The following is a 25,306-nucleotide window of genomic DNA, read 5'->3' as shown; positions in this document are numbered from 1 at the left end:
ACATGTTAATTATCCAAAACCTAGTGTCCAAGTTTTCAAACTTTTCCAATTTCGTAGATGTAGGTAATGATTGTTACATGGAGCTGTTGAGCCATTTCTCACATAGTCAACTTTGGATTGCTTCAAATATTAAAATATTGACATTGGGAAAAAGCATAAATTTGCAAGTTCTTTTCCTCAAACCGAATGACAACTTTTTGCAAAAAACGTTATTTACTTTCCTACCTAATATTCCCTGTGATAATTCTCAGTATCATTAAAGTTTTGTGCTCTGGTAGTCATCACTATGGTCACAATTTTCGTGTTTGCAGCATCCCTAATGTGTTTCTTTAAATATTTGTTATACACGCACACTCGTATATAATTGATTTGAAAAATTGATATTTCACATTCTGTATTTTATTCCATACAACAACTTTATTTCTTTATTTTAATTTTTACTGCACTTCTTATTCTCACCCCTCAGTGTGGACTCCTGTACGTTGTGAGGGGATCTCCCAGGGAAGGTTCTGTTCTTTCAGATTACCTCTTCTGGGATCTAAACATTCACCCACGTGTTTACCGTGTGTGGTAACCCGTGCAGGGGTGGAGAGGATCCTGTTGGTTGGTGGTCCAACCATAACACACCACTTTGACCTTGAATTCCTATAGACAGGCAGCCAGCTGGTCCACTTGGGCTATGGTCAACCAGGTACCAGTGTTGAAAGTTCTTAACAGGTGTTGTGGACTTTGTGTCTGACGCAGGTGTTTGGGTGTAGTGCTCATAAAACCCTGTCATTGCTGCAGTGTCCTTGCTTGACATTGTAGTGTGTCTCCTTATAGGGCTCTATGGTGGGTGGGATCAGAGGGCACCAAAAGTTTCTTTTCTCTTATGGATCCTCCAAACAAACATTTAAATAAAATAGTGAAAAAACAGTCAATAGGAAAACAATCACGTCTTGAAGATTCTGATCAGCAATGTTCACAAAAATTTTACAAAAAACTATGCTATATAGAAAAGTTTAATGAAAACATGGGAGCAGTTGATAAATCAGAACAGTTGCTGAAGCTTTATGAGCCAAGTCATAAACCCCATGCATGGTTTAAGAAGCTAGACCTACACTTGCTGACATGTATGCTGCTAAATAGTTTTCATGTTTACAAAAATACTGCAAAAAAAAATTTACTTTCAAGAGGTATGTCATAATGGTCACACAGCAACTGGTAGAAATGCATAATTCAGATGGAATTGCCACTAAAAAGAAATTTGTTGCTATCAATCCTCATGTAGGTTGCAAGCAATAGCCTGGAAAAAAACTGTCCATGCTTTAGTTTCTATTCCACCCTCGCCTGGTGGTTGAAATATGCATCCAAAAAAGTGATGCAGAGTGTGATATCCAAAATGGAAGGAAACAAGAAAGTGTTGTAATGAATGCTCTGAAAAACCAGGTCAATGCAGTTCAGACACTTTGAAATATGGCATAATAAATAGGATTCTTCCATTTACGTGAGTATTATAATTCAATAAAGTTATATACTAATATACTCGCATATTTTTCAAGAACATATTATATAAGTAATACACTCATAAAAACAAAGTGTATAAAAATTAATTATTTTATTGACAGGTGGGTAAAAATCATTTTACGCTACATGTGGCAATTTTCACAATTTGTACAGAAAGGGTTATTAACAAATTGTTAGAGTGCAACAAGGACCCAAATTATGAATATATTTTCTATAACATGTTCAATAAATGCAAAGAGTTAGATTGCAATATGAATTTCAAATTTAATTTCTTGTATCTCATGTCCATTTCACTGCAGGCACAAAGATTTAAGGTTGTTGTTTTGAATTAAGCACAAAGCTACTCAATGAGCTATCTGTCCTCTGCCCACCATGGGTATCGAAACATGGTTTTTAGCGTTGTAAGTCCACAGACATACCGCTGAGCCACTGGGGGGGCAAGATTTAAGGGAAGGTGGAACATCAGCATGATAGCTGATTATTGCTGAAAATTGAAATAAAATAGCCAGAAGCAACATATAAAAGAAAGACCACATCCCATAGTTTTGAGACTAAAAGATGTACACTTCACTAAAAAAATCAGGAAGAATGAGAATGCATATTCATTGTAAATAATATTCATTTTTTTCTGTCAAATAAGTTTTTACAAATCAGGAAGAAGAAAAAACCCTTATTTAGATCAAATTATTATTTTGTTTATGATAATGGATAAAAATACAAACAAACTAAAAAAAAGAATATTATTTTAAAACCAGTGGAGCTGAATTATGGGAAATTGAATATTAAATCCAAAACAACTTTAATTATTACCATTTTTTATAATATCAAACATCCAACTGAGAAAACTAATGTTATATTTGTTTGTTTACTGCTAAGTACAAATCTGCAGGACAAACTATTTGTAATATGGGTAGTTACTGCTTCATAAGTTGTTGTCTTTTTTATTTTACTTCAAGCTTGTTCAGTTTTCACATTTCAAACATCTGGAGTTTGATTCATACTTCCACCAAACTTGTTGGCCCTGTCTCTGTTATGGCAATTTCTCAGTGCTACTGTTTTTGAACTGCTGATCAGAGAGAAGGCAACTGTTTGTTAGCACCCACCACCATTTGATTTTATTTCTAGAACAATGTACCAATTAATTAATTGATTAAAATACCACTAACTGCTCAGCTATAGTGGTCAGTTTGAATATATTAGTTTACTTAGAAAGGTTGGCAGTGATTTCTTTTGCTAATTATATTTATATTCACTAACTTAATACATATGTCAGCAGCAGAAAGTATACAAGACTTTACAAATCTACCTATTAGAAATTTTATCATTTAACTGCCAAAAACCAGACATAGGCCTGTCGATTGATACAAAACTAGAAGTGGTTACAGAACAGTTGGAAATGACTTACAGAATCACCTTTTAGCCAGAATTATGAGTTAACAAACAACTTTTTGAACCATTTACATTTGGACTCACTCAGTTTTGGTTTTAACACCTAAATATTAGTCCATAAGAACCAATATTCAAAAGCCTTGTACTTTTCTGAATTTGACAAAGAAAAAAATCCCACTTTACATTTGGGTCACACCTCTTGATTTATATCATTTTGGTGATACTGTGCCTCACTGACTATACTATAACTGAAATGATGTTTATTTATACAATGGCTGATTAACATAGAAATATCCTCTGAATTTGTAAACACATTAGTAAGATTAGATACCAATAAACACAGAATGGAAGTAGCTAGATACTACATATCTATTATTTTTTTTTGATAACACAGGTGGAAGGGGGGGAGGGATAAGATGAGGATCATACCACTGGTAAGTGAAATACCAACCACAACCTAGTCTCTTGAGAATAATATTAAAAAAAATCATAAAATTGGACAAATTTAAAAAGCATGACAAAATACACCTTGACATGAGTACTGCCAAATGAGAAGTGATAATTTGGCAAAATTCAATAGGAGTGTCACATGTGTCTAGAGTGTGTGTCACACTACTTTTTGTTTGCTAGAGGGATGTTGCATGATGATTTACAGGGGAGATGCATTTGAATCAGTTGATTATAAGGTATGTAAATTCTCAAGACGTGTTGCATATGAAAAAAACATTTCTGTATGGGGAGCAACATTTGAGAGGGTATAATGTATTTTGACATAATTTTAAAATAATATTGATTTACTACTGATTCACATGTATGTTTCTACAAATATCTTGTACAACATCCATTTTGAAGATTCTTTACTTGATAACACTGTTATCAACCCTTCTGTTTCATTAAATTTTAATATCACCAGAGGAAGTGTGTTCAGGCTATTTATCATTTTTTGTGGTATAAATTTTTATTCTCCATTTTTCTTTAATACTAGACCACAGTAAGACGTAACAGGGTCATTCAGTACAGTGGTTACAAATCTACATTATCACGAATAAAATACAATATTAGGCCTAGATGAGTAATAACAAAATATTATACAGATAGATCAAAGACTAGTTTATCCCAAGTACAGTTCAAGAAAAGACTTAGTTGAATAACAGGATTATTCTATACAGAGATCTTAGTTTACACTATCACAAGTACAGTTCAACATTAGGCACAGTTGAATGGAAAAAGGATCATTTAATACAGTGATCTAAGACTATATTATCACAAGTACAATTTAATATTAGGTTAAGAAAAGTGACACATGATCATTCAATTTGAGGTGTTATAGTTTAAAAGTCAGATATAACTTTTCAATCAGTAGGGGAAAAATATATAGAAAGCTAGTACATCAGAAATATATGATAATATTTTAAAATGTAAGATTTTTCACAGAAAACTTACTGTTCATTATTTTAACCCAAACCACATAACATTAAATACTCAAAACAAATCAAACTCACTTTAAACTATAAATCTTACAATTCAAGAGAGCAACACTCATTTGGAAATTGTTAACTTTCATGTAATCTAAAACCTACAGTGTTGAATTTGTTCACAAGTAAAAAGTAAGTTGAAGTTAATACCTACATCAATGTGCCCTCTATCTTATATTGATAGTGTTCATAAACACCTCTGCACAACACTGACATTTTTTCGAGACAGACCCAATCCACAGTCCCTCCCTTAGACATGAATGTCTGCATAGACTGTGGACATACTAAAAGAAATATATAATACTAACAACATAGTGAGGAACTGCACCACAGCCACAACAGGCATGTTACACACTCAGAAACTAAACTGTGCAGTGGATGTGGAACTTGAAATGATATGTTATAATCACTGGCCAAGCCCCAACCACATATCCAAGGTATCACTGTTCAGGGTTGGAATCACAGGATCATGGTTCCTAAATCCCATGTTGGTGGATAGGGCATTTGGATCATAATATATATATGTGTGTGTGAGACAGGATGGATCCAAACCCATAGCTACAGAGTGATGCATCTGGAATCATAAGAAGTAAATAAATAACACCAATGTGGACAAGCCCTTTCCTCAAACTGAAGAAGTCCAAAAGCAAAACCACAGATTTGGAATAACATGACACTGCATGCAATATTTAACCTGAGGAAACAGAACTTATCCAACCTGAAATTACAGACACTCATCCTCTCTCCCTAGCCAAGTGGGCAGCATAAATTCCATTTGTCCCTGGAATTACTGGAAAGATATGGAACAAACTGTGATGAACCAAAAACACAGAATGGGACTACTCTGCATCCACAATTATGAAGTGACAATGAACAATGTACTGAACCAACATTAATCAAGAAGAAAGACCACACCAAACCCAACTGGATAGCTGAGTGTCGAAACTGAACTACTCTTACGAGTAAGCTCCTGTTTAAGCTGGTGCTGCTCCTACCAAAATCTGGAAAAAAAAAAAAAAACACTCAAAATCCTGAGTAGAAAGGTTTCTAACTGGGGGCAGGGGTAGTGCACATTAGAGAAGTCCTAAAAAACAATGCTCTAGAATCAGCAAAGTAAGTGAACCAAATTTCCTAAATTTCTAAAAGCAAACTGACCCTGATTTATTCAATCCACTGATCAGCAGAGATGGGGAAGAACCCCTTATGCTTTATTCATTATATTTTCTGAGTGGTAATCCAGCATAGTAGAGTAATACCACTCAGTCTGTCTCTGTGTGGTTGTATGTGACACCATATTTCCACAGAGCCTGTAACAACCTAGATAAAGTATACTGTGTCAGTAGTTGCTAGAGTGAATTTGGTTTGATAAAAGCACACTTGATTGGGCAACACTCACCAAAAAGTAGAATTTTGAAATTAAAAAAAAAAGAGAGAAGATTAGTAATGCAAATACTCACCTTTCAGTATAACCTAGCAGATGAGGTTAACATAGATGTAGGGGTAGTAAAAAAACCCTCAAAGAAAGATAATGCCAGATTATGTAAATAATGTGAGATAAAAGTATTGGGGAAGGTTCACACACAAGCTCAGAATGTCCTCCAGTGAGCAATTCAACTGGGCCACGATGAACATAGAAATGTGATGATAAGTTGAGACTTGTAGAATTTTCCTTGCCTTCAGAGAGAGCCCATAAAAATCAATATGGATCAATTCTACCACTCATCCCATTGAGGTAACCAGAGGTAAGCCCTGGGAAACTAAAGAGACACAATAAATAAAAAGCCATTGTCCAGCACCACTAAAACCTTTAGTTTAGGCAACCTAACACCTCAAGGCCTTCATTAGACATAAGAAACAATGGGGACCCATCATTTATATGTGTGAAAATAAAGAGGTCAGATGAATCAGTGAAAAGTATTTATCCCTTTCCTGGCTGCCAGTGGTAAGGTAAGAAGGACCTATCTGGGTACAGAAGGACATGGGTAGAATGAAAAAGTGTCCTCTGTAAGTGTAATGCAAATAACTCTGACTGGTGATGTCCACAGGCCAGAAGCAACATAAAATAAACCCTAAGGGAAAAGTGGTACATGGTATATGAGATAAGGGTTGATTAGGCCAATCTCGTGCAATCAACAGAATACGACAAGAGATTGAAGAAATCATTGCTAGGAAGCTGGGTAACAGATTATTCAGTGGGTAGGTGTATAAGCACAATCCAGTCCAGTTATGACTGAATAGAACTATTGTCAATGCCTAAGGGTGGGTTACTAGAGACCAAAAGGCTGGTAGTTGAGTGTTCCAAAGAAAATGAGAAGTTTTAGCTCTGATAATAAATTCTATCTTTTTTTGCTTTAGAGAAATAGTATCTGACTGTGCTGTGATGCTGCTACTAGTAGCATGATGTCCATGTAATGGTGTGTGCACAGGCCCAGGGGATGGGGTTAATTAAAAAAGATTTGTAAACTTTAATAGTCAATAGCAAGAAATAAATGAAAATGGTTAATCATTTTATTTTTATGTATATTTATAAAAGTAACTAAAGTGTAAAAATAAGTATCCTTTTAGTTTAGTTTAGGCAAAATAAGTAATAATAATATTTTTTCATGAGCAAGCAACTCACGAGTAAATTTAATTTATTAATGTAACGTGAGCTGCATGTTTCCCAGGTGATTAACATCTTATAATGGTGGGATAATGGTTTAATTATAAGTAGATTTATTCTGCTATGAGCTTAAAACTTCTTGGGATAAAAGAATGTAGGTTTATGTTACAATTTGAAGTCATTCTGGAAAGAAAAGATGGGTGCTTTTTTGGTTGTTTTTTTCTGGTGTTTACGAGATAGCTAATATTGACTGATTCCATTTTGAGATAGGGTAAAGAAAATAACATGAACTATAAACTGTAAACATATGGAACCAGTGTGAGTTTAAAGGGCAGAGAGATGACCTGCAGCACCAAACCCTTGTGCACAAAACATAGATAGTAGCAGGATGACTTCACCATGGAAATGTGTAGATAGGCATTAGCAACATTAAACATGGTCAACAACATTCCCAACAAAAAAACACCAATATAGAATGAGGAATGACTCCACCGTGAACTGTGGAAGATTTAGGAATTGATTTAAATGAAAAGACTGATGACAATATGGGCACAACAAATATACAGAAATAAACTTTAGTAAGAACTGAAACAACTCTCTCAATCACTCCAATGACCAACACATCTCTGATAACCATGGATGGAATGAAGTTAAAACATTTGAGGACTTGCAGGAAGTGAAATACTATAAGATGATGAAAAAATGGTAGTGGATATGAGAAATGAATGATCAATTCTGATGCAAGGGCCTGTAGTACCCATGGATCTGTGGTAAAGGTTTTCTACATGTACAAAAATTAATGTAGATGAGTCCCCACAGGACACAAAGGAATACAGTAGTCATTGACACTGCTGGCAATAATCCAATCAATTGAACATGGAACCCTGTAGATAAGGGCATAAAATATTGTAAGTAATGATGAAACAAGGGGTTGTTGTTAGGGTCAGGACAACATTGGAACTAGACCTCCTGTAAGAGCTGAGGAAAGTCAAGCAACCAACAACTAAGACGAATGCAGATGGGTGACATAAGCCCTTGAATATGAAGGGTCTGGAATGCCTGCAAAAATCAAGAGTTTGAGAAAAAGGACTCATATAACACATGGAGGTTGTCAGTAAGTAGACAAATGCCCTCTAATATGTTTCAATGAAATACCAGCCACGAAATTCAGGAAAGTGTTGAAGTCGACAACTGAAATGAGGAGAAAAAAAAGTGTCCATACAGTAAATATTACAGTGTTAGTTAAGGTCAAACAAATCCTACAAAACTGTGATATATTCAGATTAAGCATAAACTTCTTTATGGAACTTCACATTTTCAGGAGCTGATCTATTCTCTGAGAGTCTAAACGTGTATCTACCTCATGATAATGAGTTAAACATGCTGTTCTGACAAACATGGCAGACAAGACATAGCTGTCCCTTCACAAAACTGAGCAATAAACATCTCTTATATGAGCCTCAGTATCAGGGAATGGAGGGAGGACTAAGTACTCACCAAACTGAGCAGTAAACATCTCTATATGAGCCTCAGTATTAGGGAATGGAGGGAGGACTAAGTACTCACCTTCAGACCTTTCCACCCCCAAGGAAAACCCACCAAGTAATGACAAAAAACATGACACACTGAATGAACTAAGTAAAGAAAAGAAGTTGGTAAAAGGTGATCAAAATTAGCCTCATTAGAAGCAAACAGATGAAAGGAAGGCACAAGAAAAAGCAAATCTAAATTCTCTCCAGAATGTCCAGGATCACCTAAAAGTTCAGCATCACAGTCCCCTGGAGACCACCACATCAAACCTATGTTTCCACCTTACTACAGATAAGGTCATGGACAGCCTCAACTAAGAGCGACTCCTTTCCCAATTTGGGAGCAATGTTATATATCAGAGGTGAGATAGGAGAGGCCTAATTTGTTTCCATGCTGGATACATTAATTCATGAATTCAAGCTGTAAACGTACATACCAAACAATTTTTTTTTTACTTCACGAAAGTCAAATATATAACCTGAAAAAATGCATAAAATATCTTCAACAACTGTACTACATGCACCTGTTAAGAAATGCTTATATACAGTTTTAAAACAGAGGTCACATTGATGTAGGTGAAAAGTGTAATGAGATAGATTTAAAGGTGAAATAAAACACTGGAGCAAGGGAGAAAAAAATCAGACCTATACTTAGATGGACAAAGGAAAAGAAACCATAGCAGCTGAATAATAACTGTAAGGTAAGAAGATATAAATATATTTTGGAAATTTTATTTTTGATGTAATGCAACTCACATTTGAACTAATTGTTTCTTTTTTAAGAGGTATAAGATACTAATACTGCACTGATGTGGTTCTAATTTGAGATAACAATCATATGCATAAATAAAATTTATTTATTTACTATTAGTTCAAAAAATGCAAGTCGACAGAAAACTGTTATAACTAAACACTAAAATTTGCCAGTAAAGTGCCAAAATAAATAGACTGCTGTAACATTTTGTTAATTACAAATTCATCATTATAATCTTCACAAAACTCAGATTCAAAGTAAATATTACAGTTTAGAAATACCAAATGTTATGGTGTTTGATGAGAGAACATTTTTTACTGCCTCAAATATAAAAATTTTTCACTTCCAAGGTTAAATTCTTAATGCTTTTAAGTTCCAGAATCTTGTACTTCCAAATGTATACATTTAGAACATACAATGTTCATAATTTAACAGTTTCAAAGTTTAAAAAAGTGACATTTATAAATTAATAATTTTCAAATTTACTACATTATAACATAATAGTTCAAAATTTTAAATCACAGCAAAATCCTGGAGCTTCCAATTTCACAATTTTGGCATTTCAAAAATATTAAAAAGAGGTACTTTAAATAATTTCATCAAAAGTTTTACAAACAACTAAGAACAGTATCTGCTTTAATAATTACAAAAAATATTACCACTGAGATTTATATTTACTTTATTCCAGTGCCACTTAGATTTTTCCACAAATGTCTCAGGTATGTTTAATACTGAAGCTTCTAGCAGACAACTATAAGCCCTCTGTTGATGACCACTTCTAAAAAACACAGGTTGAAAATACTATTCTGAAAATTAATGGACATGATTCATTGTACAGTTACTGGATTTTAATCATAATGTATGCAATATAATAGTGCAATTAATTATTACATAATTAATATAATTATGCAATTAATTATTACACAGATACTTCTTAGTTTTTAATAACAGTTAAATCTAATGATATAATTTAATTACAACTCATTCTTAAATAAATTCTTCACTTAGTGTATGGTACTAATTCTACAGTTATCAGATGAATTACTATCAAATATAATATTTATTCTAATGATTCAAATCTAGTACCAGTTCTGGACTTTAGCAGTGAACTTGAATACAAGCTATTAATATGCACAAGATTAGTTGATAAACACATGAAAGCTTCAAGCATGTCAAGAACTTGAAGTGGCTATAAAAATATACGAGTTAAAACAAAGAGCATTTATTATCATAAAAAAACAAACCTAGATACAGCACTTACAGATTCCTGTGCTAACAAACTTCCAAAACAAGCACTGAGAAACTGATGTCCCCATAAATTAAATCAATTATAGAAAGCATGGTGTCCTGAGACTCGTTGTTGAATGTTTATGCAAAGCTACACAAGAGCCATCTGCACTAGCCTTCTCTAATTTTGAGTGATGAATTATATAGAAAGCAATTAGCCAATACCATCCACCACTAACCTTTGTCAGACTGAATAGTGGGACAGACTGTCACAATATATAATGTTCCCACAGCTGAGAGGGCAAACATGTTCAGTAATGAGGTTCAATCCTGTAATCTGTAGATTACGAGCTGAAAAGCCTAATTATCAAGTTTCAGATGTAATTTCTACATGACAGTTGCATGAAAGAGCCTTCTGTAATGGAGACTGTGCTGTCAGAATATTGTCAAGATGTACAATCGTTAGACAGAGCACAACTATGTGGCAACATGAGCTGCAGCACTCCAACAAAATCATTGACTCATTCTCTGTGTTTGAATATTTTCAATAGGGGTATACAAGTTTAGATTGATTGATATCCTAGGTAGATTATGTATGATATCAGTAGTAACCAGATGTATACATTTATTCGTATTACCTTTTGTTATATGGGGTTCAAGTCCTATTATTTTAGCATTACTCTAAGAAGAAAACTATATGTCAGAGATTTCTCTAAAAACACATATACAGGATATGTACACAATATTAAGTCAGAAAAGCATTTAGAAGCCAAAAACAACTGTAATTAATTTGCATCAAATCACCTAACAGAGAGAGATCATATACAGCATCTTCTGTGGATTCCAATATGCTGTAGAAACATCAAGACTAAAAAACACTAGAATTCAGAAATATAAGAGATACACAGTAACTGGTAAAAGTAATCTATTATAAAAGCCCACCATGCCACAGAATAATTCCACCTTAAAGTTCAGAAAACTGCTAGTGGGGTAATTGTCAAATTATCAATACAATATCATTTTCATATTCAAACCCAGTTCTGCACAAGAACCATATCAATCCACACACACAAAATGTTATCCTCATCACCTCTTATGCCAGACTTACAGTCCCCTGAAACATGTATGTTGTATTTATTCACTTATGTACAGAAAATGTGAGATAGAAGAACATAATCAAATATCTATCAGATCAACTGAAACAAGCTTTAGTTTCATTACATCCATCAGTAGGCCTCCATATTTCTGTAAAGTTTGAGGTCTGTACCCTCACGATTTTGGACATTTTGCTACTCTGGTATCAAGCTAATCCCTAAAAATTAAGCTACTTCATAAATAATCTATTCTAGACAAAGTTCAATGGTTCTTACAATATTCTGAGTAATGGCACACATTTAAATCTCCATTATCATACTGTTGACAAAAGAGAAATAAAAGCAATGCCAGATGGTAAACAAAATTATTTTTGAAACAGTATGATTTGGTTTGTAATGTCCTCTTTTGTTTGATCATTCCTGTATAAAACTTATGGACCTTATCTATGAAGATAGAATCATTTTAAATATGAAGTTTTCTTTCAAAACTTATAACTGGGTTACAAATAATACATGTCTTTTAACTTGACATAATTTTAGGCTAAAGTGACAATGCATAATTAAAATATATATGTAAAAACGGCTGGTATGGGCAGAGAAAAACTCTATGTAGCAGGTTTTTCTCACCATCATGGATCATAAATTATTTCTTTAACATTTTACTATGTGACACTAACAACAGAATCAAAAAGTCAGATTTTGATGAGAAATACTCCCCCAACTTAACTCAGTAAACTGGATTACGAATTTGTTTTTTTTAAAACTGCATTTAGTTTAAATTTTCATCAGAAGCTTACAACCAAGGTGTGCTACTTGTATAAATTGTGAGACTAATATATAACTTTACTGTGATTATAAATTAAAATATTTTAATAAACATTAATGATTCTGTTAATGTGAACAAAGTGTTAGAAGAAAATGATACCCCATAAACACATTATATAATATTCTCTCTGTGAGAATGTACATAAAAGCTCAATAATGTCTTACAAAGAATTAGAAATGAGTAATAACTTCTACATGCATGCACTGACAGGTTTAGGAACTTATCAATGTGATATCTTCAGTATTAGTGGTGCAGGAAGGAGAGAAATAGGTGGAGTGCTTGACTAGACACGCAAAATGTACAACGAGGAATTTAAAGTATAAGAAGCTGCTAAAAGTGTTTCCCCCTGCTGTCAAAGTCAGCTAAGTCTGTAAAGATTTAGGGCATGTCCTCACCAGAAAATTGATATAATAATTTACAGTTGCTATGCATGTAAAATATGTAAAAGTGGGGATGTTACAACACCTCCAGGTCTGATGCCTCTGAAATACTCCATACACATTTCAGAGAAATGTATGTTACTATATGATATTAATGAAAGAATAGATCAGATTAATAATTGACTGAAAAGTTAAAGGAACAGTACAGATGAGGTGATTACAAGAATTTATTTGCAGTGTAATAAAACCTACTTTCTGGCAAGTTTTGCACTTTGTAACCAGCAAGTTACGATTTCGTAATCAATCTTTTTGGTCTGCTCAGGAATGTGGTTCTTGGCTATTGTAAGGAGAACCCGGTACAGATTAAGAAGAGGTTCCTGATAATGAAGTGAGGACTGTAAAACAAAGAAGTAAAAAAAAAAACACTCATGAATACAAAATATTATTTCTAATTCAAGATCTCCTCTACTAGGTACTGTTTAAAGGGAAGTTAAATACAATTAACAAACATTTATAATCATAAAATATAATTCATCTAAATTTTAGCCTTTAAAATAAAGAATTAAGTAAAAATAGACAAATATTATATGAAAACCAATGAAACAGTTGTTATAATTAAAATGGTATATCTTTAAGTTTGGGTCATGGTATTTCAGTAAATTTCATTTCTATATTACTTTTAATTATTTCTAGAGAGACAAACAGAACTATAAGTGCCTGTTCAAGGTTAGATTAATAAAATTTTAATCTTTGTTTTAATGTAGACTTTGATTATTAGTATACTAATTATTTTAAAACGTTTGTGTATATGATCATTAAATGATTCTTTATTATTTATATTGTATAATCTGCTTTAAACAATTTATGTTTTTATACTCAGAAATGTGTTCTCGTACCTAAAAAATGTACAATATCAAAGATATAAATGTTGAAGTTCTTATCATTAGAATAGTTGCTCCCAATATATAATGAGACACTTTTTTTTAAAAACAAGAATGATAAGTGCTTTCTATTTTTCTCTTCACATCTCATTTGGTATCTTTAAAGCTTTAAAGAAATAATCAGTAATGTATACAAACTATAAGTTAAATTATCAATATCATTAGATAAAAAAATCATTCCTAGCTTTTGAGACTGCAGTTTTTATATATTCTATTTGCAATAAAAGTAAAACCTGAAACACATACTTGAACCAATTTTCTTCTTCCTCTCCACTCTTCTAAGAGTGGAGTTCAATCTACTGACTGAGGAGTAGCTTCCTTGAAATGAAGGGCAGAGACCTGTAAAAACTTAGACTGCTTTCTCCATATCTGTCAACATGTGTAGTCTGGAAGAAAAAACAAACACATACTCCCTAAAATCTTAAACTACATTTCAGTGTCTGACTATTACAGAAAAACTAGTATATATATATATAAAAAAAGTAAACTAACAAAAGAAAAACACAACTGAGATAGAGAATCATGTTAAATATCTTTCTAAACCATTTAAACATTTTTAGCATGAAAAAGAAAACACAGCTGAAAGCAGCATAATAAAAAACATACTTCTAATTCACTGTTACTAAGATAAAAGAATAATATCTGATGATATGATGATACCCCCAAATATAATGTAACATTTCCATGCAACTAGACATGGAAACAATTACATGGATGGCTGGTTGATTTGGTGTTCTAGCAACCAGGCTATGTGCACCAAACATCTGGTTAAAAGTTAAAAGTAAAGTAAAATTATTAAAATTCATTAAAGGAAATTAAAATAAAGCAAAACAAAGTTACATTTTTGAATTAAAAACACAAATAGCATTAAATCCAACTTTTACATCTAGTCTACAGCAGTAAGAAAAAAAAAACTACAGTAATACAAGTTGTGAAGGACTTTTTACAGCATAATTATAATTATCATAACTTGCCAGAATGACCAACAGGTAGTTAAAAAGTAGCATCAGTCACCTGAAGTTGGTCTTTCCATTCCTGGTTTCAAGTTATTGGATGTTATGGCCATTTTCTAATTTTAGATCGAACTAGATGTACTTTGATTCTTAAAAGTGAATCACATCAAAAAAATGTCAAATATATAAAGTAAAAAACAAACAAACTTAAATAGCATTAAAAAGATTAATAGACTTTAAACAACTAAAAACATTTCAAAGGTGGACAATGTCACCATTGCCAATAACAATGTCTAACAAATAAACCTTGGGACAAAACATGTTTAAAATGGTGCCATAATTAAGTCGTAATGACACCGAAACAGTAAAATGTGGCTTAATGTAACAGACAATACATTGGTTCATCAGTCCCAGATAAAAGAAAACGATGAATTAAAAAACTGTGACCAATGTGTAGTCTAGTTAGGACATTTTCCTCTTTCCATTTTTGGTCCTTAAGAAAGCAAGATAGCCAAAGTCCAATAGCACGTTTTATTTAGAAAAGCTTGTTTTCACGTTGCTCACTCCAAGTCGACTGCTAACTGGCATGAAGCTGAGCCTTGAATACAGGACCATAGTCCACGTATGGAACAGAAACAGCAGTGATAGAGCCAGAGCAGACAGATTTATCTGCAGTGTCACCAAGCTCGTTCCTGCAAATACCAATGTGGCCCAGTATCTAGAAACACTGGACAGAAGTAGATGTTAAAGAGAAATGGGCCAGTCGATTTTGAATATCAGTAAGAACTAAGATGAAACAATTCAAGGACCAGTAGAGAACTAAGCGAGTCAGTATAAATAGTACAATTTGAGTACTGCTTAGCTTCTGTGTGATACAGGACAAGAGAAATGACATACAGTTCAGCAGTGAACACAGAAACTGTAGAGAGGATTCTGTGCACAACCACCAAACCATGGCTGAGCCCACAGAGTCACCTGATTTTGAACCATCTGGAATGGAAGGGTGGTTTGAAAGATGTTCTGCAAATAACATACAGTATTTCCAATCAGGAGTGTCTGCTTTTCTCAGATGACTTAAAGAAAGGTTACATCTTGGGACTGTAATAAGCCATGGTAGGATGAGCTGACCAGTGGATACAGCAAATGTTATCCAAGGATAGACCCAATTCATCCAACTGTACTTGGATACAAAGGCCAAAAGGAGCAATGGCTGACTGTCTGTTTTACAAAAGCATGGCCCACTGAGGAAGGAAAACATAATCCCAGGTGGAATGTTATGGTAAGGACTGAAGTTTTGAAGAATACAGTAAAGACAGTTGCAAACGGCAGAGGTGCAAAGAAGGTTCGTGAGATTCTATGTATAAGCTATGAACAGGGGAAGTGCTGAAAGCCCTGGTGCAGAGCTGAAGTCCCTGATGATGATCTTGAAGGCCAAGGTGCTGGCAGAGCCATAGACCAGTGATCCATACTCCAGTTTTGAACAAGTAATAGCCTGATATATCTTTAGCAAAGAACATTGATCCACTTCCCAAGATGTGAAAGAGTGGACATGGAGGATGTTCAGTGCTCTTGTACATTTGACCTGTAGCTGTTTGATGTGTGGTATGAAGCTTAGCTTACAGTCAAAGATAAGCCCAAAGAACTTTGTTTCAGGGACCACAGTAAGCACAACTTCACCAATATTGAGTTCAGGATCAAGGTGAATACCCCATTGGTGGCAAAAGTGCATACAAACAGTTTTAGAGAGAGAATTAAAACTGTTTGCAGTGATTCACTTCAGAAAACAATTGAGGGCAGTTTGTAGCTGTCGCTCAATATACTGCATGTTTGATGATTGACATGAAATGTGAAAGTCATTGACATAGAGACCGTATGCAACAGTAAGAGGGAGTAGTTCAGTGATGGCATTAATCTTTATACTGAAAAATGTGTCACTCAAAACACAGCCCTGAAGAACTCCAAGTTCCTGTAGATAAAAACTGGAATGTGTTGAACCCACATGAACTTGGAATCACCTGTCCATTAAAAATTTTTTAATAAACATGGGTAAATGGCTAAGTAACCCATATATATGGAGGTCTAGCGAAATGCCATACCTCCATGTTGTGTCACAAGCCTTCTCAATATCAAAGAATATTGATACAAGATTTTGTCATTTGAGAAAAGCTTCTCTGATTAATGTTTCAGGTCGAATCAAGTGGTCCATGGTGGAGCACTGTCGTTAGAACACACACTGGGTGGGCGAAAGGAGGTTATTGTCTTCAAGGAACCAAACAAGACGAGCTTTAACTATCCTCTCTAAGGTGTTACAGAGACATTTCATCAAAGCAATTGGATGGTAGTTTGAAGGAATCTTCGGATCCTTCCCAGGCTTAGAGAAAGATAGGAATATAGCTCAGTGCCAGGCATCAGGAAAACATTCTCTTGCCACATCTGGTTGAAAACAATCAGAAAAACAGCAAGAGAAGCAGGAGAGAGATAGCACAGCATTTCATAGAGCACATCATCAGGTCCAACCGAATGTACTGACAGACTGATGAAGAGCCAGTGTAAGGGGACGATTATAGTCACAGAGACAATCAGCTCAAAGGAAAGAAGTAATCACTCTGCCCAACTGGTGATATGTTGATTGTGAACTTAATCCAAGAGTCCTTCTGGCTTTGACATATTACCCACCAAGCATGTGCACGGGCCTGTTGGAAAGCGATGCGATTCGAGAATGTGGGATACCTATGAAAAGTATCCCACGTCCATTTTTGAGTCTTCTGTGCCATGTGGCAGGCAAGATTCCACCACAGATGATGATATTGTGGAAAACATGTCAAGGCTTCAGGAATACTTTGAGCAGCTTTCTGTACAATACAGTCAGTTATTGCTGTCACACAGTCGTCTATTGATGGCATACAGATGATGGCAAGATCAAGTTCTGTAAGAACAGTGAAAGAGAGCAAGTTTGCTTGATCCTTTTTTCCATTGGTGCACATGGGTTGGGTGGCATTGACCACAGCCAGTCTCTCTCAAAATTGTAGAAAAATTATCACTGCTGCATGGGTTATTGTCAACCCTCCACGAAAAGTGGGAGAATAGTGAAGGGGAGTAAATGGAGAGATCAAAAGCAGTAAAGAACTGACTAGATGCATGAAAATAAGTATAAGAACCACTATTGAAGAGAGAAAAGTTGTGATCTGAGAGCATACACTCTATGGAGTGACCCTCCCATCAATATCAGCACTTCCTCAGAGGGGACGATTTCCATTAAAGCCCCCCAGCATTAAAAATGGAGATGGCAACTGTTTAATGAGAGCATCAAGGTCTGATTGATCATAGGTCTCTCTAGTCAACAGGTAGAGAGAACAAAGTGATGGTACGACACAAAGAAACACAAATGGCTACAGCCTCCAAGGGTGTGTTGAGTAACAAAGACAGGGTAAGCACATGCTGATCAACCAACAGTGCTACCCCTCCATGCACTTGTCCATCACACAGCCTGTCATTTCTGTACAAAGAAAACTGCTGAAAGGTGATTGTATCAGCAAGTTTCAGAAAGATTTCCTGTAAGGAAAGACATACAGGATGGTAGAAAGAAATAAGTGTTTTGATGTCACCCAGATTAGAATGTAAACTTCAACAGTTCCATTGTATCAAGGTGGCTACTTTTATTTACGTGTAGGCAAATTGGGTGCAGACCATGTTTTATTTCTTTATTGTCTTTATTCGAGGGAGGTTTACCAACCTCAATGGATCCTACCCTGGGTTGATTGGGCAAGTCTTTGTTGTTAGAAGAGGATTCCAGTGACTTAGGGTGCAAACAAATGATCATTTTGCACCTTGGGAAAGGAGAAGAAAGTGTAACCAAAACCATAGGAAGCAGATATTGGGGTTTGCTGAAATTAATGTTAGAGACAAAGATGGGTGTTGACATTGATTCATTAACTTTTTTAACCATGGATGTCAGAAGACTTTCTGTTTGTTTTGAGAATGATTCTTTTGGAGGTACAGAGAGATCTGTCTGTACTCCCACTGTAGTAGTGGAATGAAGTGCATCAGCATAAGTCCAACATAAAGTGGTAGATAGCAATTTTCAAGCCTCAGGGCAAGTAATATTTTGAATCGTCTTTAAACACTGTACCTTTTTTATTCCTTCCAACCATTTAGGGCAAGAATAAAAGTAAGATGGGTGAGAGCCATTGCAAGTGATGCAACAAGGGTCTGTTTCATACTCATAGACACCATAATCCTTGCCACTGCAACGAGCACATGAAAAGGAACCAAGACATGATGTCTCCGAGTGATCAAATGGCTGACACTGGAACTATCCGAGAGGGTTTGGAATGTATGGCCGTACCTTGCAGTTAAAATAACCTGCCTTGTTGGTAGCAGGTGGATGCTGTGATGTAAATGTTAAAATGAGGACATTGATCGGCATCAAAATTCCATCTTTGGGAGTGGAGATACACCTTACTGAAGAAACTCCTTGTGGTGGGAGAAACCAGTGGGAATCTCTGACTCAGGATGTTCTTCAAATCCCTATCAACAATAACTTCTTGTTACGAATTCAGAGTTGAATGAGGCATAACCTCAATAGGTATATTGCCTTGGAATGTAAGAGGAATTCACTGTGCTCGAGATGTGGATATTTCTACCAATATGTCACAAGAGCGAATCCTTCTGACCAACTTTGGAGAGCCAGTGAGACCTTCTGGTCCCTTCTGAATGAAAAAGGGAGACATTTGCCCTAAAGGTTTGTCTGAAAGAAAATGTAGTATAATAAAATAAGGTACAGAAGTTACAAATGTTAAAGATTGCTGTTCAGAATCTTCAAGATGTGATTGTTTACTCATAAACTGTTTTTCACTATTTTGGTTAACTTTTTATTTGGATGGTCCATAATAAAAAATGAATTTTTCGGTGTCCACTGTCCCCACCCACCATAAAGCCCTATGAGTGGATGCATTACAATGCCAAACAAGAACACTGCAGCAACACCAGGGTTTCATGAGCACTATACCCAAACACCAGCATCAGATACAATGTCCACAACACCTGCTGAGAACATCCAACACTGGTACTTGGTTAACCCTAGCCTAAACCATGTAGTGTCAGGAATTTTTGTCTGGTCCATGGTAGGTGTAGGGTCCCTATCATTCATACTTGGGAGGCCGTATGCTGACTGGTTATATGTGACTCAAACACAAGACTGCATGAGAACTGATATTCAAGTGATAGTAAAATGTGGGAAAAAGTTAGCCAGGAGTAAAATGCATGAGGCAGACTTGTTTAACAGAAAACCATACAATATTGGGAATTTTTCATCCATTCCTCAGTAGTAAAAGGATACACACTATATGCACTAGCAGAGCACCACCACCCTACTCTCTACTGATTGAAAGTTGTCATGCACTTGACGAAGCCTTCATGGTCCACCACTCCAGCAGTTAGAAACTGGTAAGTTGCAAGAACTTCCATACTGCACTGAAAGGGAGATATACCATGTAGAATACAGAGAAATGAAACACTTTACAATATTTTAGTAAAACTACACAGGCAGATGAAAACATATGAGAACAAAATAGGGTGGGGTTAAAGGACTTAAGTAACAAGGGCATTATGCTCTAACAAATGGTAGCAACAAATCAACCAAATATGAAAGGATAATGCTGAAGAAGATAAACACACAACTGTTGAAAAGATAAGTAAAAGAGCATGCACCAAAACACCAATGTAAGATTGGAGATTTCTACAGAAATAAGGTGAATGAAACAAACTTGAGGAAACTAAATTGTACAAAAGAATAAAAAAGGTTTAGGTAGTTTCAAGCCAGCATTGGTACATGATTAGGATGCAGGTAATAATAAAAAAAACTGACAAAATTCCTTCCATCTCAAACAAGAAACATAACTGGAGATATGTCATGTACAAAAGAAAGGCAGAGGCTTCATGAACTTGTCCACCACTTGCTGTACAAAAGCTGTCACATCTGCCAACAGACAAACCCAATGCTTATAAACTGCCCAGTCATGAAATGATGATTGTATACTTCAGAATGGAGGAAGTCAGCTGTGCTAGAAAAGTGTGTTACTCTCTTACTGTTGGAGGGTTGTTGCATACTTACTTGCATGGAAATACGAATCTGGACAGAAGTCTCAAGGCTAGTGATAAGCAAAATTTATACAAAGAGAGTGTAGCGCAACTCTAGGAAAGCAATTATGTTAGTATAGGAAAGGTATCATATCAGTAATTCAGTATTTTCCCATATGGATGACAGAAATAAAGAAACTGTATAGTAAGACCATCCTCTGTCACTGTGTGCCATATCCACTCAATTCTAATGAAAGAATATGGCTCCACGTGCATTAATATGGCAAAAGTGACAACCATAGAAAGTATTCCTCACAACATTCAGAAGAAAGGAAACTGTATGATACAGCAGTAAAACTAAAACACGAGCTTGTCAACAGGACAGTAAATAAACAGAAGTCGATTGGTAAAGTAAGTAAAGGATTCCTCCTCTACTTGCTGCCAGACAGCCAGCTCTACAAGAAGGGTCATTGAACCTCCTGGTATTATTAGCAAGTGCTATTCTAAACAAATTTCTAATAAAAAAACAAACAAGATTCACCGTAATTTATATTACAGTACTACATCTCTAGTGAAAAGACTTTCAGTGAAACCACGAATTTCCAGTGAAGTGGCAGTAATGAGTTTTTCAATGTGTTATATAAAACATTATTAATTGAAACTTTAATCAATAAAAGTTTGAATATAAAAATGACAAACTTTAATCATACTACTTGTAAAACAATGTTTTATTCATTTCTGTAAATTGTACAAATTATAGTTTATTTTATCATGATGCAATTTTATTATACATGTTGCAGGCACAATAGTTTTTTAATTTTTTTTTCCATAATAAGAGATAAATAAACACTCACTGTTTTAACAAATCAAACTGATGTCTCTTGGGACAGTTTCTTTAGATAAATGAGGACTTACGATGCTCTTCTGTATCAGAAGAACAATTAAACTAGTACAGAACTATGAATAAAGAAGACATTTATGTACAGAAGTATGAATAACGAAGACATTTATGTACAAAAGTATGAATAAAGAAGACATTTATGTACAAAAGTATGAATAAAGAAGACATTTATGTGAATAAAGAAGTATGAATAAAGAAGACATTTATGTGCAGAAGTATGAATAAAGAAGACATTTATGTGCAGAAGTATGAATAAAGAAGACATTTATGTGCAGAAGTATGAATAAAGAAGACATTTATGTGCAGAAGTATGAATAAAGAAGACATTTATGTGCAGAAGTATGAATAAAGAAGACATTTATGTGCAGAAGTATGAATAAAGAAGACATTTATGTACAGAAGTATAAATAAAGACATTTATGCACAGAAGTATAAATAAAGAAGACATTTATGCTCAAACAGTTGTGCCAATGAATGTAGCTAACAAATCATCCTAGTCACTACATTAATTTAAAATTTGAAAATACTTTTGATCTTATCGTACTTACCGATTTTAGGAACTCAGAAAGGCCGTCCCAGTCTGCTAACTTCCATGCTGATTCTACATGAAATGGATTTATCTCATTTGACCATTCTGGTCTATAAAAATAATGCAACAAAAAAATTTATCTAAACTTTCACATTTTTCACCAGAAAATGTCGAAGTTTATATAGAGTTAGTGCTAGTACAAAGCATTATGAATATAAGAAAATAAATATAATTAACAAATAAATCTTATTTCCTGTCAGGTGTAAAGCTAGACAAATTATAAAAAGAAGAAATACCCATGTTTAAGAAAGCAACTCTGTTTCCTGTTGGATGAAAATAACTTAAAAAGTGTGCATAAAACAAACAAACACAAACCTCTCATTTACAAGACCAGTAGCATAGGTAAGTGCTGTGTTTGACTGATCTAAACCCATCAAGCATCGAAGAAGACCCTGATGGTGACTAATTGTGTCTGGTTTAACTTTTACAGCTCTTTCATAACAGGAAAATGCATCTTGTAGTTGACCTATCAAACATGATAACAGAATTTGAAATTCAGCAATTTGATCTTGATGAAACTTTGTAGAATTGATAGCTACTGCCTGTTGTGGAGACACAAGTGTAGAGGACAACGTTTTGAAAGTCTTCTGCTTTTTTGTCTTTAAGACTAAAGTCACATAACTCTTGATGCGATGGAAAATGAGTTAGAGAAGACGGTATTACCTACTGAGCAAATGTCAATCCTCACACTATGATGCTTGTTCTGAAAAAGATAAACAGATCGCCAAAAGTATTACTTACTTGGCATGACACAAGATCTTAGTGTCTCACAATCAAAATTTAATTAATTTGTTATAACAATTAGAATAGCATAAACAGCTCAGCTAATAATGCATATTATAACAGTATACAAGTTTTAAGTTCTTAATTCAAAAGGCAATATTTAAAAAAACAGGATTTGTCAAAAGAGACTTCATAAGCTGTAGCTAAAATTAGCATGTAAGCATATTTCTTTGATGGAATTAAAACATTTCCATCATCTTTAAGTCCATCACCAATAATCCTCTTTAGATTACTTGTACCTACATCGCCAAAGCTCCCAATGTTCTGTAAGGCAACAACAGAAATAAACTGTAAAACATTGCTTCACTGCTTTAGCAAAAATCAGTTTGTTTATTTTTAGAGCCAGTTTTCATGTGTAACTACCACAACTAAGCATTGCATAAGAGTACCGCAACTTGAATGGCTTCAACAATAATGTTAATTAATTATTTCTTTCTATTGGCATTATCAAGATCTGAAATCAACTGTACCCCATTTTGCTTTTACACTTTACTAGAGTTTTGAATGCTGACAAAGTATGTCCATCCACAGCAAACAGGTAAGCTGTTTAAGAAGTTTTCAATATGCCTCTTTAGCTTGTACACCCAGCGTTAAGTTATCTGAGGATGAAGAGAGATGCTGGAAGCAAAAAGATCATCATCAGTAATACCAGTGTTGTCATGAAGACTTCTCATCATCTTTGGACAACTTTTTAAAACATTAAAAGCACAAGTGTATAATTGTATAAAGTTTATGTTGGATACAATGCAATAGAATAGATTAATAAAAATAGCATAGCTTGAATTAATAAAATAAATGGATAGTATATCTGTGTAAAAGAAAATCATAGTGATTGAGAAAACAGAAATTCACCAAAAATAACTAGGTTATAGACTTACCAGTTTATAAAAAACAACAAAAATCAATTAGTGTGTGTGTGTGTGTATGTTTTCTTATAGCAAAGCCACATCTGGCTATCTGCTGAGTCTACCGAGGGGAATTGAACCCCTGATTTTAGCATTGTAAATCTATAAACTTACTGCTGTACCAACTGGGAACAAATCAATTAGTAGATAATACTACACACAGGATAAAATTTAATTATGTTTAAGTTAGTACTCAGTAAATAAAGACCACAAAATCAGTTCTCTAATTACCTTAGTATATGCTAATTTGAATTACTAACAAATAACCAAATTTAAAAGTTCACATATAACTCAAAAATCAGATAAAAACACATATATTAAACACATCATGACACACAAAAATCGATGTTTAGGTGTCTTTTTAAATAACGTATAATATGAAAATTTAAATATTAACATACAGTTTGATACCAAACTTAAGAAGATAAAGTTATAAAATAGTAGTTCAATAAAATTTTGAATGTAAGTTGACAAGTGCAATGATGTGGCCTTTGACCCATGACCCATCTGGAAAGGGTTAACAGTTACATACATAAAGAAATATTTACTTTTACATACCAGTTGCTTCATGACCTAGAATCAAATCATGAAGTGTGAGGTCTTCTTGGCGAGATGCTGCTTCTCCTGCCACTCCATCTGGTTCATCAAGGAGAATGTACAGTTTCTAAGACAAAAAAATATATGCATACTGATCACAACTGAAAAAAGTAGTAGTAAAAAACAATGCATTCATCCTATATATATATAAAAACATTTTTTTCATTTGAATACTGAATATTCTTAGATTCCTTATTCTTATAAAGAGTGATTCTGATGTTCATTAACAGGTAAGGAGAGGCACAGGATCAGAAATAAGGTACACTGAGTCTGCCCTGTGACAGTACCATTGAAATAATGGGAAATTTTGTTGATATGAACCAAATAACCAAATTATCAGGAGAAAAGGTGTAGACAATAAAAAATAAAAACATTTTAACATGAGTACTCTGAAAATATTCTTTGAGAGCTATAATTTTATGTATATGTGCATGTAAAGTTGTACTACAGAAGATGTAAGTCTGACAGTAGCAAAAGTTATAGCACAAATCTGAGTTTGAGGTACAAGCCCAGAATTTTATTATACAATTAGCTCATTGAAAGATTGTAAGTATTAAACTTTACACAGTTTGGTTTCTATTCATCTCATGAATATTGCAACTTCACATAACACACACTGCAGATTCACACTTAAAATCTGTTTCAATGCAAAATTACCAATATCTATTGTTTTCCTTAAACTATTATTTTGTCATTTGAAATCAAACAGAATATTCTGGCATGTGATGTAATCTTAGTAGTATTAATATTTTATTATACAAAATTACAAGAGATATC

General features: G+C 34.2%; 3 protein-coding genes across 8 annotated transcripts in view; all 3 read right to left on the bottom strand.

Moving 5' to 3' along the window:
• The window catches only part of LOC143242268 (uncharacterized), a 109,521-nt gene that overhangs the window by 30,064 nt on the left and 54,151 nt on the right, over positions 1–25,306 (bottom strand). The window lies entirely within an intron of this gene.
• The window catches only part of LOC143242177 (serine/threonine-protein kinase atr-like), a 35,337-nt gene that overhangs the window by 3,138 nt on the left and 6,893 nt on the right, over positions 1–25,306 (bottom strand). The window contains exons 3-10 of one of the 6 annotated variants that reach the window (XM_076485533.1): positions 24,491–24,596; positions 22,908–22,947; positions 22,560–22,710; positions 22,204–22,294; positions 13,970–14,109; positions 13,035–13,177; positions 9,934–10,061; positions 2,256–2,572 (exon numbers count right to left, since the gene is read on the bottom strand). In XM_076485533.1, the coding sequence (XP_076341648.1) occupies positions 14,020–14,109; positions 22,204–22,294; positions 22,560–22,710; positions 22,908–22,947; positions 24,491–24,502 (384 nt within the window). In that variant the 5' untranslated portion in view covers positions 24,503–24,596 and the 3' untranslated portion in view covers positions 2,256–2,572; positions 9,934–10,061; positions 13,035–13,177; positions 13,970–14,019. Of the gene's footprint in view, positions 1–2,255; positions 2,573–9,933; positions 10,062–13,034; positions 13,178–13,969; positions 14,110–22,203; positions 22,295–22,559; positions 22,711–22,907; positions 22,948–24,490; positions 24,597–25,306 lie in introns of those variants that run through there. The other 5 variants (XM_076485534.1, XM_076485531.1, XM_076485532.1 and 2 more) reach the window with 5 other exon arrangements.
• LOC143243244 (serine/threonine-protein kinase ATR-like) overlaps positions 24,512–25,306 on the bottom strand; it is a 32,292-nt gene continuing 31,497 nt past the window's right edge. Inside the window, exon 8 of the mRNA XM_076487093.1 lies at positions 24,512–24,596. Coding sequence (XP_076343208.1) covers positions 24,512–24,596 — 85 coding nt within the window. The remainder of the gene's footprint in view (positions 24,597–25,306) is intronic.

The sequence above is a fragment of the Tachypleus tridentatus genome, unplaced genomic scaffold, assembly GCF_004210375.1.
Source record: "Tachypleus tridentatus isolate NWPU-2018 unplaced genomic scaffold, ASM421037v1 Hic_cluster_2, whole genome shotgun sequence".
NCBI classification, from domain to species: Eukaryota; Metazoa; Arthropoda; class Merostomata; order Xiphosura; family Limulidae; genus Tachypleus; species Tachypleus tridentatus.
Note: the sequence above shows the minus strand (reverse complement) of the source record. Positions and strands in the feature narration are given on the sequence as shown.